Below are 14346 nucleotides of genomic sequence, written 5' to 3' on the forward strand. Positions count from 1 at the left end.
CTGCATCAGAAAACCCCTGCACCCCAGCCAAGTGGCTACATAAGATCCCCTCAGTTATTGCTGCCAGTTCCATACCCACCTTTTTCTGGAAATGGTACATCTTCCAATCCTTGCCCGGACACAAGCACCCCTCAAATCCAGCCAGCCACAACTGTGAACCTGAACACAGCCACTTCCTGCCATTTGCCTGGCTTCACCTATCCCTGGCAATACAGTGGGCCCCAACGTGAGGGATAAAGGGAAGGACTTCCATTATAAACCCAGAATTACTGGTCCCAGCATCATCAATGCCTATACCCTACAGATGACGCCCTCTGGTGCAGGGTCACCAAGGTGGTGCCTTCCGGTGGACTACTACATGTGTTCCTTGTGACTGAGCCCCACAGTACTCCCAGACATCCTGTGCAGGAACCAGTAGAAGCCGGAGGCCCAGCTCCAGTGCACACAGACATCCAGCTGCTGCCCCAGCAGGCTGGCATGGCGTCCATCCTCGCCACCGCAGTCATCAACAGTAAGTATGCAACACCCTGGGTCAGACTTCGGTGGACACTCAAGGTAAAGCTTAGGGCTGGGGCACAACTGAGAGGGACTGCGTATTCAGCACGCAAGAGGTGTGCAGTATGCCCCCAGTAAGACAATGAAATGAAAAAGGACAGTAACCAGCTAATGCGGAGTGACAGCCTGCTAAGGTGGGAGGGCTCCACCCCCCACCCCCCACCCCACCCCCCGAGGATCTGAGTGCATGTCCCATGAGAAACATGCAGTGGAAGGGGGGGATGTTTGCCCTAAGGCAACGGTAGAAGCTGAGTCCTCAGTGCAGGGACAGGAGAATTCCCGGAGCCTGAGTCCTACAGTGACAAGAGGACTCATGAGTAGGTCACTGTTGTGGGGCAGGGGTGACCTGGGGGAATTACTCAGAGATCCCATTCCTGGTAAGACCCTAGCCATCAGGGACATGTTGAAAGGGGAGCTGGGTTACCAAAAGCCAGTACGTCAGCTTGGAGTCACCAAAAACAGGCTTCACACAGGCCAGCCCTGACTCTCGGGTCCCGACTGTCCGTCTGTACCTCATCCCCGCTTTCACCCCCCCCCCCCCAGAGGATGTCTTCCCCTGCAAAGACTGCGGGATCTGGTACCGAAGCGAGCGGAACCTGCAAGCTCACCTGCTCTACTACTGTGCCAGCCGCCAGCGTGCCGGCTCCCCGGCCTCAGTGACCGAGGAGAAGCCCAAGGAGACCTACCCCAATGAGCGTGTCTGCCCCTTCCCCCAGTGCCGAAAGAGCTGCCCCAGCGCCAGCTCCCTGGAGATCCACATGCGCAGCCACAGTGGTGAGTGCCTCGTGCCTGCTCCTGGCCTCACTGCTCCTGGCATAACCGAGCACCGCACACCAGACAGGGGCTCAGGAACGTTTACTCTGCTGCCCTGTGCCCATACGGCTCTCCTGTCCCTCTCCACAGCCTAGCACAAGGCTTACCTGTGGCTACCTACACACGTAATACAGGGCTAGGTATAGGCCTGGACCCTGGGAGGCATGTGGCTGATAAGAAACTCAAAAGGGCCTGGGTCCCCTGTCCCTTCCCTGTCACTGGGATCCCAGGCAGCCTCTCATCTCCATGTTCCAGGAGAGCGCCCCTTCGTGTGCCTCATCTGCCTGTCCGCCTTCACCACCAAGGCCAACTGTGAACGCCACCTCAAGGTGCACACGGACACACTCAGCGGTAGGTGGGCTGGAGAGGGTCGGGTTGGGGTCTCTGGGGCCACACCTCAGCTCCAGGACCCTGACCACAACAGCATGGCCTGCAGGTGTCTGTCACAACTGTGGCTTCATATCCACCACAAGGGACATCCTCTACAGCCACCTGGTGACAAACCACATGGTGTGCCAGCCAGGCTCCAAGGGTGAGATCTACTCTCCAGGGGCTGGACACCCAGCAGCCAAACTTCCTCCAGGTAAGCAGACATACTGGGGCCTCACTGACCCTCGGATAAGTGGGAAGGGAGGGGGTTTGTCCATAGGCAGCACATGGTGTCTTTGTCAGCCTTTGTCCTAAATCCCTCTGCCTACCCCATCCTATGTAGGGCCTGTCCCAGGCCTGACATGCAGTCCTGTGTTCTTGTAGACAGCCTGGCAGGCTTCCAACAGCACTCACTGATGCACGGCGCCCTGGCTCCTGCTGACAAGGCACCCACCCCATCCTCAGGACTGGACAGTAAGGCCTTGGCCGAAGTCACCAATGGGGAGACCAGAGTGCCCCCCCAAAATGGGGGCAGCAGTGAGTCACCCGCAGCTCCCAGAACCATCAAGGTGGAGGCTGCAGAGGAGCCTGAAGCGACCCGTGCTTCCGGTCCGGGAGAGCCGGGTCCCCAGGCTCCATCTCGGACACCTTCACCGCACAGCCCCACTCCGGTCAGGGTGAAAGCAGAACTGTCCAGCCCCACGCCAGGCTCCAGCCCGGGGCCTGGAGAGCTAGCAATGGCGGGGACGCTGTTCCTGCCACAATATGTGTTCGGTCCGGAGGCCGGCACGACTACCGGCCCTGCAGCGCCACAGGCCTCAGAGATCCTGGCCAAGATGTCCGAGTTGGTGCACAGCCGGCTGCAACAGGGTGCGGGGAGCTCCGGAGCAGGGGGAACGCCCGCCGGCCTCTTCCCGGGGACTAAGGGCGCCACGTGCTTTGAGTGCGAGATCACCTTCAACAACATCAACAACTTCTACGTGCACAAGCGCCTCTACTGCTCGGGCCGCCGCGCGCCCGAGGACACGCCGGCTGTGCGCAGACCCAAGACGGCCCCGGGCCCGGCCCGCGCGACCCCAGGCACAGCTGCAGAGGCAGACCAGCAGCGCTCGTCGCCGGGGCCCGGGCCGCGAGAGGAAGAGGCGGGTGGCGCGACCACGCCAGAGGCCGAGGTCGCTGGCCGGGGCAGCGAGGGCAGCCAGAGCCCGGGCAGCTCGGTGGACGACGCGGAGGACGATCCCAGCCGCACCCTGTGCGAGGCCTGCAACATCCGGTTCAGCCGCCACGAGACCTACACTGTGCACAAGCGCTACTACTGCGCCTCACGCCACGACCCGCCACCGCGCCGGCCACCCGCACCCACGCCGGCTCCCGGACCGGCGGCTCCGGCGCTAACAGCTCCGCCCGTGCGCACGCGCCGGCGACGCAAACTGTATGAGCTGCCCGGAGCCGGTGCTCCGCCTCCTGCTGTAGGCCCCGCCCCTGTGCCTGTTGTCCCCGCCCCCACGGCGGAGCTGCCCTCCTCTCCGAGACCCGCGAGCGCAAGCGCCGGCCCCACCCCCACGCCCTCTCCAGGCCCGGTACCCGACGGCCCCATAGACCTGAGCAAGCGGCCCCGACGCCAGACTCCGGATGCACCTGCCGCTTTGCCCGCACTGGCCGACTACCATGAGTGTACCGCATGTCGTGTAAGCTTCCACAGCCTGGAAGCTTACCTGGCTCACAAGAAATACTCGTGCCCCGCTGCGCCTTTGCGCACCGCCGCCCTCTGCCCCTACTGCCCGCCCAACGGGCGCGTGCGCGGCGACCTGGTGGAGCACTTGCGCCTGGCGCATGGCCTGCAGGTAGCCAAGCCGGCGGCCAGCCCGGGCGCAGAGCCCCGCACGCCTGCCGAACGTGCTCCACGTGACAGCCCCGACGGCCGCACGCCACGCTCCCCATCCCCAGTTCCCGAGAACACGCCTTCTGACCCCGCAGATCAAGGTGTGCGGACGCCCTCCAAGGGCCCGCCAGCGTCTGCTCCTTCGTCAGGTGGTGGTGGTGGCCACCGCTACTGCCGCCTGTGCAACATCAGGTTCAGCAGCCTGTCCACCTTCATCGCACACAAGAAGTATTACTGCTCTTCTCATGCTGCTGAGCACGTGAAGTGAGCCCGCGGGGTCGCACCGCCTGGACCCTTGGCATTTAATAAAGACGTTGGGTGTGACAAGCTTGCTGATGGGCCAGCCTGTTGTCTTAGATCCAGTGGGCTTCATTCCATACCCCAGCCTGTGCAGACCCGCAACGGGCACCCCACCGTTTCCTCCAGGACCTAGCCCACTCCAGAGGCTCAACCACCTGATGCAGAGCTCTTTTCCTCTGCTTCTAGCTCACCCGCAGCCCTGCCACCGTGTGCGTCCAATTGCAGACCACTAGGGAGAATGAAACCTTGTACTTGCTGAGTAAGAGAGGAAGGGCACCAAGTCCCAGAGGGCCCCTCCCATCACAACCTGGGTCCCTATGACTACTGAGTTGGCACGGGGGGGTGGGGGGGTACCACCTGTAGTCTGTTGCTGACTGGCTGTAGACCATGCCTGGCAGAGCCCATCCAAACTGTCTAGCCATTGCCTTGGCCTCTTTCATTACTTGGTCCCCTGAGAAAGCAAACAGGCCTGTTCTCCAGCTCCATAAGTCTTAACTGGCCCACTATGGAGGTTAGAAATACCTCTGGAGACCTGGAGCATGGTTTGCCTCTCGCCCAGCCCTCTAAGGTGACATGCTAGTGGGCCTGCACATTGTGCTAATGGGTTTGCACAAAAATAAATGTCCCTGAGAGTCATTCACAGGCCCTGCCCTCCTTACCACAGGGGTACATAGAAGCCACGCCTTTTCAGTAAGAGTTGGCCATACACCACCGGGACAACTGGAGCCCAGGATTTGGCTAGCAAAGGGTTCTGAGAAGTCAGGCAGCCTCTGTCTTGGGACCTCTTTTCACAACAGCTAGCTGGTGTGAATTTACATGAAGGGCTCTGGTTTCCATTCAAAGCCTGGTAGAAGGCAAATGCCTCCCAAGTCTGCATACATGGCTCTCTAGCAGCTTAAATGTAGTTTTACAGCGTGTACCTGAAGCTGTTTAAAGGTGATGGGGAACGTCAGGGAGATGGGCTGGTGGGTAATAGATGTTTGAATGACAGAAGGTCACCCCAGCCTTCCCCTTGAGCCCCATCCCATACACAGCTTCAGACGAGGCCCTGTACCACATGTCATCCAGGCCTGCCTCAGTTTCCATACCTGTAAAATAGGATTGTGATCCCTTCTGAGAACTCAGTGAAGGGACCCTGTGCCCCTCAACCAGGCTGAGCTGCAGGTCAGGCTATACCCTGTTACCCAGAGGTCCCTCCTGCCATCCACTATCCCCACCTTGGGCTGTAAGAGAGTGTTACCATGGCCTGGTAGGAGCCTCTTGAGCAGAAGTGTGAGCTTCATATGACCTCTGCAGTGGGATGCTGGATCCTGCAGTTTCCCACAATTTATGGCCAGGAACAGGAACCAACAGCCATGGCGCCCAACATGGGGTGCCACATAATGGGGAAACTCCACGGAGTCTATTTGATAATCAAAGAAATTTAGTCGGGATTAATTCACAACAAGCATAAAGGAGTTGGTTGCAGAATCCAGGAGGGGTGGGGTGGGGTCCGACACAGTTCTCTGGAGAACTCTGCCTTGATCCGCAGCACCAGCATCCGAGACCACGAGGTAGCCAAGAGAGAATGAGCACCTACTCATCCCTGGTCTTAAGGGGTCCCCATCTTGACCATGCCCCAGGGGGTACAGGTACCTAGCAGTTACCTGCTGCCTACTCGAGGTGGTGCTGCAGGGGTAAAGCACAGACAACCACCCCTACAGTTCATCCCCGGGCCTGTGTTCAGTCGACACACACCTGTGCTTAGAACACACTCAGTCCTGGCATGCTTCCACAGATGCCAGCAATCCATGTGTACCCTCAAGTTTATGTCTCATTCTCCTCTCCCTGTCATCCCTTAGGTTTTCCAGCACCTGCTCTATGGCCTCTGCCCTAGGGTATAGTTGCCATAGCAAGACAGCCAACTGACACTTGACATACCTCCTCTGGGTGTTGGTTCCCTGCTCCCCGGGGGGCTGTAGTCTACATGAAAGTAAGGCCCTGGACCCGTCTCAGCCCCCCTTTAAAGATTTACAGAGACTGGGACGCCCTCGAGTTTGCCATGAGTCTGGCCATACCTCTTCCCTCAGACTCTTGATTTCCTGCCCAGGGATTACCCACAAGGTTTCCCTAGGGCGTATTCCACTCCCACATGTGAACCTCTGCCCCTCATGCTATAGTGATGAAGGCGTCAGCTCCACCTGCTGCACTTTTTGTAGACATAACTCGATGTTGTCCATGTTGGCCCAATCTACATCCCGTACTCCCAGTCTGGAACGTTCTTCCAGGTCTCCTCTTAAGAGCCCCATTCACATCTCCCCAGCAGACCCCTCTTACTCCCACCTTCCAAGGCCTGGCCTCTGGCTTCAGTTCCCTGTAAACCCCTGCAGAGCAGACTCCCCTCCCCAGCCTTCACCATGTAGGGGTTCACTGCAGAAGGAACAGGGACTTTCTCTGGTCCCACCGGCAGAAACCCAACCCTGCTCAGTCTACCATATTCCTTAGCTACAGGTCTCCCCAGTGCCTCCAAGGGACTCCCCTCCACATGAGCTTTGCACCTCTCATTGACCTCCTACCTCATTATGTAACCTCATTATGAGGTTCACTCAAGATCACCAGCTCTTTCCTAACCCTCCTGCCCCTAGATGTCTGGCCTGTGTCTGAGAGAAGAGCCCCTGTCCATTGAGTTCATAGCTACCAGACAGGCTCACTAGCCACCTTCTTCCATACCCAGGAGTTGGTTCCCAATCACAGACCCCAAGGTCAGTCCCCATCGGGCCTCCCAGTTAGTCTGCCTGTGTCTACCTGCCCCCCCCCAATTAAACCGCCCATGTCACCTCCTTATGTGACACCATACCACCCTCTTATCAAATGTGTTCCCAGCCCACCATAAACAAGGTCGTATGTGCAACCAACACTGTAGCCACAGCCATGATCACCACCCAGTGCCTAGGAACCTATTTGCTAAGTCATGATGGCTTCCTTCAGCCCTGCCTGTCACACTCCTCCCCTCAAGACAGCCTCGGACCACCGTGATCCACCTCTTAGTGCCCTGCAGGCAAGACAGACTGCCACCTCCACCTCTGTCCTCCCTACACAATACTCCACTCTGCCGTAGGCCTGTGCTGGCCAGGTGCTGTCACCGAGGCTTGATGGAGTCCATGTGCCCTTGCACCGCTTCACCGCTTCATGATGCTTGGCCCACGGGCATCCGTGAGACAACACAAGGAACTGCTCTGTTCCCAGTCTCCCATCTCTGCCAGGTGTACCACCCCTTAGCTCCCCCATGCGCTGGGATTATTCCATGGGTAGGGACACCAAGGTTCGGGGGTGCTGAGCCCCTACCAGCACACCTCTGGGACAACTGGGCTTTAGCCATGTTGGCTGGCCTGCCCCCAGCACTGAGGATCTCAAGCACTATCTCCCCAGGCCCAACCATTATCTGTGTGGAGCTCAGGCCTGTAGAAGTTCACCCAGCTGACCAGGAAAGGCCATACTGGCAATGTTTCCCCTCCGAAGACTCCATGTACGTGTCTGATCAAGGCTACAGGTACCGTCTATTGGGTCTGCTGGGGGCCCCATCTAGATCCTTCTCCCTCCCCTGGCAGACACCCCTACCCAGCCCTGCTCTTGGTTTCAACACTAGGACAGTAGAGGGCAGTGATGACTCATGCCAGCATCTGGCTGGCCTGCCACCATGCCTAGCTAGTGCTGCCTGCCCACCCTGAAGTGTATGCCATGACCCCCGAGGAAGAGGAAGGAGGAGCAGAGGTGTGCAGATCCTCAGCACACTTCTGCATCACCTGCCTCAGGTCACCCGAGCACACACATGCCACAGGGCTTCTGGACACAGGGATTCAGGCCTGCTCAGGGGCCTCGTGCGTACGTCCTGACAGCTGCCAGGTGCACACTGTTAGCACCGTCCTTGAAAGCCTCGTGAGTGGGTATAGGGCCCACCTGCTGAACAGACCTTCCTCGGCCCCTGGGGGAGGGGCTTTTCTGGGAGAGGTGGAGCTGGACACAAATGTCATCATCCAGGGGAACCGGGTCCCTTCCATGGCAGCTGCACTCTGACCTGTCCTGTCATTCATTCATCCTGGGCATGAGTACCAGAAGCCTCTGTCCTCGCCAAGCCCGGGATACCCCCTGCACAGAGCAGCCAGGCAGCAGGTCCACCCGTGGAGAACTGGACAAGGTTTGTCCTGGAACTGATCAGAGTGTGTTGACGAGGGACTAGGGGAGGGAGGAATCCACAATCCAGGATGTCCTAGAAATGGCCTGTACAGACCAACTGCTCCAGGCTGACCTCCAAGCCCCAAGCAGTCTGTAGGGGCTGGAGCAGGCCTTGCACCCCAACTTCATTCTGAAACTCTGGGCTCCACTAGCAGAGCTGGCTCCCCCAGAGGTCAAATACCTACAAAAGGGCACAGGCAACCGTTCTGAAGTGGAGCCCCGCCTCTCCCACCCATGTATGAGGACCCTCCAGCCACAGTGGGGCTCCCAAGTATTTCGGGGTGCTCTCCCTGCACCCTCACTTCCACTCCATAGTCTCCTTTAGCCTCTTGGGTCCCATAAGTGTGAGCAGTGAGGCCTAGGTGCCATTGGGGCCCAGCATCTATCTGCCTGTCGTCAGGGAGTCCAGGTTCCATTTTAGGACTAGGTGCTTGTCAGCTATGGGTACACTTTAAGGGGTTCCCACCATCTTAGTGTTTGGGGTTTTTTATTTGTTTGGTTGGCTTTTCAAGACAGTTTCTCTAGGTAGCCCTGGCTGTCCTGGAACTCGTTCCGTAGACCAGGCTGGCCTCGAATTCAGAGATTCACCTGCCTCTGCATCCGGAATGCTGGCATTAAAGGCATTTGCCACCACCTCCTAGTTCCCACCATCTTGTTTTACACCCTGTTTTAGTTATACCTCTGTTTTACTTCCCTGGGTACTCATTAGGTCTTTTCCCCGGCCTTCTTCCTTAGACTTCAAATGTTTATTTAATTTTGGGTTGTCTTAGATTTATTTTATGTGTGTGAGTGTTTTACCTCCATGTATATATGTGTACCACGTGCATGCCTGGTGCCAGTGGAGGTCAGAAGAGGGCGACCGATCCCCTGGAACTGGAGTTATGGATAGTTGTGGGCCACCATGTGCATGCTGGGAACTAAACCTAGGTCCTCTGCAAGAGCAGCAAGTGCTCTAACCACTGAGTCATCCCCCCAGCTCCTGATTTTAGTTTTCTTGGGACAGGATGTAACTATTGGCCCTGGCTGGCTTGGAATTTGCTATGAAGACCAGGCAAAGATCTATCTGCCTGCCTCGGCCTCCTTACTGGTAGGTCTAAGGGCATGTGCCACCATGGCCAGCTTTATTTAGGATTTTTGTGTCCTGGTTTTTACTGTCGTGGTTATTTTAACACTCTTGCTGCATGCTACTATATCCTAAAGTCTAAACACCTGCCCTCTTTGGGCACAGGAACCTGAACATCACCAGAATGAGCGACACTGTGGTGGTGTGGTTGGTTTGGATGGATAAGCTGCATGTTTTTTCATTGTTGCTGGTGGTTTTGGTGTTGTTTTGAGACAAGGCAGAGTCCTGTTCCATAGTCACAGGCTGGTCTGGAACTCATAATCCTCCTGCCTCAGCCTCCTGAGGGGTGGGTTTGCAGTTCCATGTTTTGTTGCTTTTTACCAGCTCAGTCTCCATGGAGCTACCTCCTCCGAGTGGCCCAGCCCTGTCTCAGCCTGGCTCTGCCTGGGCCCCAGTGGTCTTTGCACATCCTTGTCCTGGTGTGTAGCTTCCACTCGGAAGACACTTTCTATTTATGGGACTACGATGACTCTCAGGGCCTGTGACCTCTTGCTGCCACAGGAAACGTGTCCCTACCCTGTCCCCTACAGGCAGAACTGCCTCCCTCACACTGTCACTCCAGCTCTGCTCCTTGCGCTGTCCTCGGATGTTTTAATGTCATGTGGAGCTTTGGACGGGCGAGCTTGTATCGTCTCCGCTTTCTCGCTGCCATTTTTCTTACTTCCCTGATCTTGTCCATCTCTCCTTTCCTAACGGTTATTTTCTCCAGTTGACTGAGGAGCAAAGCACCCCAGGTTGATTTCCCTCCGCCTGTTCTGAACGGTTATTTTGTTTTTACTGCTGCTGTTCACAAGGTTGCAGAAGAGAACAGATGCCAGGATGGGCAGGCACAGGTCTACCTCCAGCTCAGACACTCCCGCAGCCCTTGCAGACCTGTGTGCCTGTGACCTGGCTGCTGGAGGCCCTCTGTCCCAGTGTCATGTGGGGATTCTGTGGGAGGTTCCTATGGTGCTTTGGCAGAGACCCCAAGTCTAGTGGCTTAAACAGCACGTGTGGATTCTGTCATAGTCATGGTGTACAGGGGCCCAATGCTGTCACAGTGAGCTGAGGAGGGTCAGTTCCTGCCAAAGACTCCAAGGAGAATCCTCTCCTTGGCTTCTCCCGCCTCTAGAAGCTTCTGCATTCCTTAGCTAGTGGCCCCTCCCTCTTTAGAGACAAGACTCTGCTCTCTCTGTCCTGCCTCCCTCTCCTACTGATAAGAGCATGTCACACTTCAGTCACCCAAGAGTCCAGAACAGTTATCCCCATGTCAGCTAAGGAGGAACTTCAACCCAGTTCTTACCCGAGACTGGCTATAGACATCTTTGTGATCATTCCGCCATTCCCACCTCTCTCTCTCTCTCTCTCTCTCTCTCTCTCTCTCTCTCTCTCTCTCTCTCTCTCTCTCTCTCTCGGATACATTTGCTGCTGCTGTGTCTGGGTCCCTGCAGCGTGGGCATTTGGGCACCCACGTGGCCTGTACAGTGTTGTTGCTAAGGTTCCCATCGCCGACTCATGGCCCTCCTGTTCTTCTCTGGAGCACAAATGTGTTTCATGCTGAGCCTACCACCACCTTGCCTGGTACCTGGATGACAAATGGCGTTCATGTCAGCTGCAGGAGCTGGGCTGCTTCAGGGTACCTGGAGAATGACTTCAGAGTCTTCCCTGCTACGTTAGAAACTTGCTTCCAAACTCCTCATAGGCCCCTGAGCAATGTGAAGGTCACCTCTTAGAAACCAGAAAACAAACAAACGCCCAGCTCAGCCACGCCACAGGGCTGCAGTCCCAGCTACACAGGGGCAGCAGGGCTGAGCTGAGGCACCCTGTGAAGCCCCGGCAGTCTATGGGACTGACTGTACACCCGTTCCACTCACTGGAAGGCACTGCAACCGACATGCAGAGTCCCCATTCCCTTCCATGGGGACCAGCCCCGTGTCCCCTCCAGTGTGTCCGATACAGCCTACGGGTAGGCACGATGTGTGCTGTGTCTGTGCTGACATCTCCCGTCCTACCCGGCATTAGGTCAGACTCGTCCAGAAAGTCCGTCAGAGGAATGGACAGTGGTGTGTGGCTGGCTTACTGTGGAAGGTGACTTTCCATCCGAGCTCGCAGGACACAGCTCCAGTGGAGTTCTTTGTACCCAGCTGAGTGTCTCTGCTCTCCCTAGCCTGCCCTATCACAGAGATTTGTGGCTCTCCGAAGCCCTCTAAGAATACTCACTGGACAGGGAGGGGGTGGAGGACTGTATTGTGTTTCTGGAGCACTCCTCTTCCCTGAGTTGAGGACGGAGAATCCGAGCACGTCCAGGCAGTGCTGGCAGCAAGGCAGAAGATCGCATTAAATAGCCTCTCAGTATTCAGAGTCACTGAGGACAGCCCGGGGGTCAGCTGCATTTTTCTATGGGTCTAATCAAATGTATGCATCACAGAACCCTAAGACTTAGAAGCCAGCTGGGGGCTCCCATGAGACCTTGCTTCCTAGAGGAAATTACTGGGTGTCTAAGGACAGACCTCTTCCCGAAGCTCCAGGGCCTGGGTGGTGGAAGCACATGGCCCCTTGATGTAAGGGCTGGGCCTCATGCTTGTTGCTGTGTCTCTGTTCTCTGTTGGGGTGTATTGTGGGTATCCACTGGGGTAAACAGGCCTCTGATATGCATGTGGGTGGTAGGTGAGAAAGGGAGGCAAAGAGCCTGACCCTGCGGAGACAGATCTGCCTCTTCCTCCTGTTCCTGAGTCAGAGCTGGCCTACCACAGACACCTACTCCAGCTCTGAAAGTCTGCCCTGGGGATCCTCTTTCCTAGCAAAGCCCCCATTGGCACTGAGAGTGCTGCCCTCACTATCACCAGGATCCCACCCATACTTCCTGGGGGAGATCCTGTCACACTTCCTAACTCCTCTTTCAAGACTGGGGCTCACCTCACTGCCATGCAAGTGGATATGGATACCCAGCTCCTGACTCTCCAGCCCTACTACACCTCATCTGCCCCCACCACTCTCCATTTACTGTGAAGCTTCCAGATGAAGCCCCATTCTCTGAGATACACAGGGTCCTAGGAGCCCCATTCTCCCAGCTACAACGGAGCCTAGGAGCACCATCCTTCCATCTGCACAGGGTCCTGGGAGCACCATCCTTCCATCTGCACAGGGTCCTGGGAGCACCATCCTTCCATCTGCACAGGGTCCTGGGAGCACCATCCTTCCATCTGCACAGGGTCCTGGGAGCACCATCCTTCCATCTGCACAGGGTCCTGGGAGCACCATCCTTCCATCTGCACAGGGTCCTGGGAGCCTTAGTCTCCCTGTTAGATGGAGTTCTGCTACACACACACCACTCCAAAGTCTTAACAATGGTTGTGTTCAAATATTAGTTTTAGCATTTTCCGGAAATTAGCCAGCATCTAAAGCTTCGCAGAGAGCTGAGAACATCAGTCCAGTATTGTTCGAAGGACTCATTTGGCTCCGGTACCCAAGATTTGACTCTCAGGCAGCATCGTGACGCAGCAAGCACTTTGAGAAGCAGCTACTCCTGCAGCCCCCCCCCCTTCCCACTGGATAACTCCAACGGTAAAATCCATAGCTCCGCGTGTTTAAAAACAGAAGGATGAGCATTGAGTCTGCTGTCACGTGCTGACAACTCTCTGAAGCTCCCAGATCTTTGGGCTTTGGTCATTTTTATGACCACACTTGATGGGAAGCAACTTGAGGGACAAAGTGCTTATTTTGGCTCATGGTGGGTTTTAGTTTGGGTTTTGGTTGGGCACTGAAGGGTCTCATATAGCCCAGGTTGGCCTCAAACTTACAGTGTAATCAAGGCTGGCCTTGAACTCTTAAACCTTCTGCCTGTTTCTCCCAAATTCTGGGATTACAGACATGTGGCGACATTATTCTAGTTTCCTTTCAGTTGCTGTGATAAACACCACGAACAAAGGCCACTTAGTGGGGAAAGGGTTTGTTCAGCTTACTCTTCTAGCCTTGGGGGAAATGAGGGCCAGAAACTCAAGGCAGGTACGTGGAGGCCAGAACCATGGAGGAACACTGCTTGCTAGCTCACTTTCTGGCTCATTTAGCTAGCTTTCTTGTACAGTTTAAGACCACCTGCCTAGGAACAGTGCCCCCCACGGTGGGCTGGGCCCTCCGGCATTGATGAATAATCAAAACAATCCCCCATAGACATGCCCCCAGGACAATCTGATCCACCAGTTCCTTGACTGAGGTTTTCCTCTCACATGATTCTAGGTTGTTTCCAAGTTGACTAAGCTGACCAGGACAGACATCATGCCCAGCTGTTAGGTCATGAATTGAGAAGGGATACAGTCCATCTGAACAGGGAAGGAATAGGGAATGTGAGGTGGCTGGTCACAGTCGCATCCACCATTAGGAAGCAGAAAGAGATGAACGCTGACGCTCGGCTCCCTTTCTTCATTTTACTCAGTCCAGGACCCCAGCTATGTATGGTGCACAGTTAGGATGTGTGTCCTCACCTCACTTAATATAGACAAAACTCACACATGCTGAGAGGTTTGTCTCCTCCGTGACTCTGGATTCCGTCAAGTTGACAGGCATAACCATCATCCTAGGAAGGGGTCTACCTGAGGTGTCCTGTTCTTGCTCCCCCACCAAGCCAGGGACTCTATGTGAACATGCACCAAATCACTGGCCAGGAAGAACATACCAGATATATCCAGCAGGTTTGGCCGGGACCACTAAAAGGAGTCACTGGCATTCAGGAAACTTTAGTGCGCACCAGAAGCCAGAGGGTCTGGGTGGAGAAAGGTACCCCTTGACACTCACAGCCAACACAGCAGGGACTCTGCTCCCCTGGGACAGAAGTTGCTCTGAGTAGAGCACAAGCTGGGGACTGTATTAGCAACAGAGACACTGATGGAGGTGAGACAGACAGGCTTAGAGTCATGGACCAGTCCCTCTAGACTCAGCCCCTCGCTGAGTTTCCTGAGATACCATAACCAATGACTGAAAACCGGGGTGCCTCTCTGCAGACCAGAAATGAAAAATCTAAGTTGACAGAGCTGTACCCCCTGAGTGCCCCCTGGGGGATGGGGCCTCCATCCTGCCTCTCCCAGCTCCCAGAGGACCCAGTTTCTTTGGTCTGTGG

The 14346-nt window shown here is 56.0% G+C and overlaps 1 protein-coding gene across 4 annotated transcripts in view; it reads left to right on the forward strand.

The window, feature by feature from the left end:
- Nucleotides 1-3950, forward strand: part of Zfpm1 (zinc finger protein, FOG family member 1) — a 60582-nt gene extending 56632 nt beyond the window's left edge. For all 4 annotated transcript variants that reach the window (XM_042277803.2, XM_042277801.2, XM_076572231.1 and 1 more), the window contains 5 exons: nucleotides 305-511; nucleotides 1099-1329; nucleotides 1624-1719; nucleotides 1805-1951; nucleotides 2122-3950. In XM_042277803.2, coding sequence (XP_042133737.1) covers nucleotides 305-511; nucleotides 1099-1329; nucleotides 1624-1719; nucleotides 1805-1951; nucleotides 2122-3887 — 2447 coding nt within the window. In that variant the 3' untranslated portion in view covers nucleotides 3888-3950. The remainder of the gene's footprint in view (nucleotides 1-304; nucleotides 512-1098; nucleotides 1330-1623; nucleotides 1720-1804; nucleotides 1952-2121) is intronic.
- The last annotated feature ends 10396 nt before the right edge of the window (nucleotides 3951-14346 follow it).

Source organism: Peromyscus maniculatus, chromosome 5 (genome assembly GCF_049852395.1).
Source record: "Peromyscus maniculatus bairdii isolate BWxNUB_F1_BW_parent chromosome 5, HU_Pman_BW_mat_3.1, whole genome shotgun sequence".
NCBI classification, from domain to species: domain Eukaryota; kingdom Metazoa; phylum Chordata; class Mammalia; order Rodentia; family Cricetidae; genus Peromyscus; species Peromyscus maniculatus.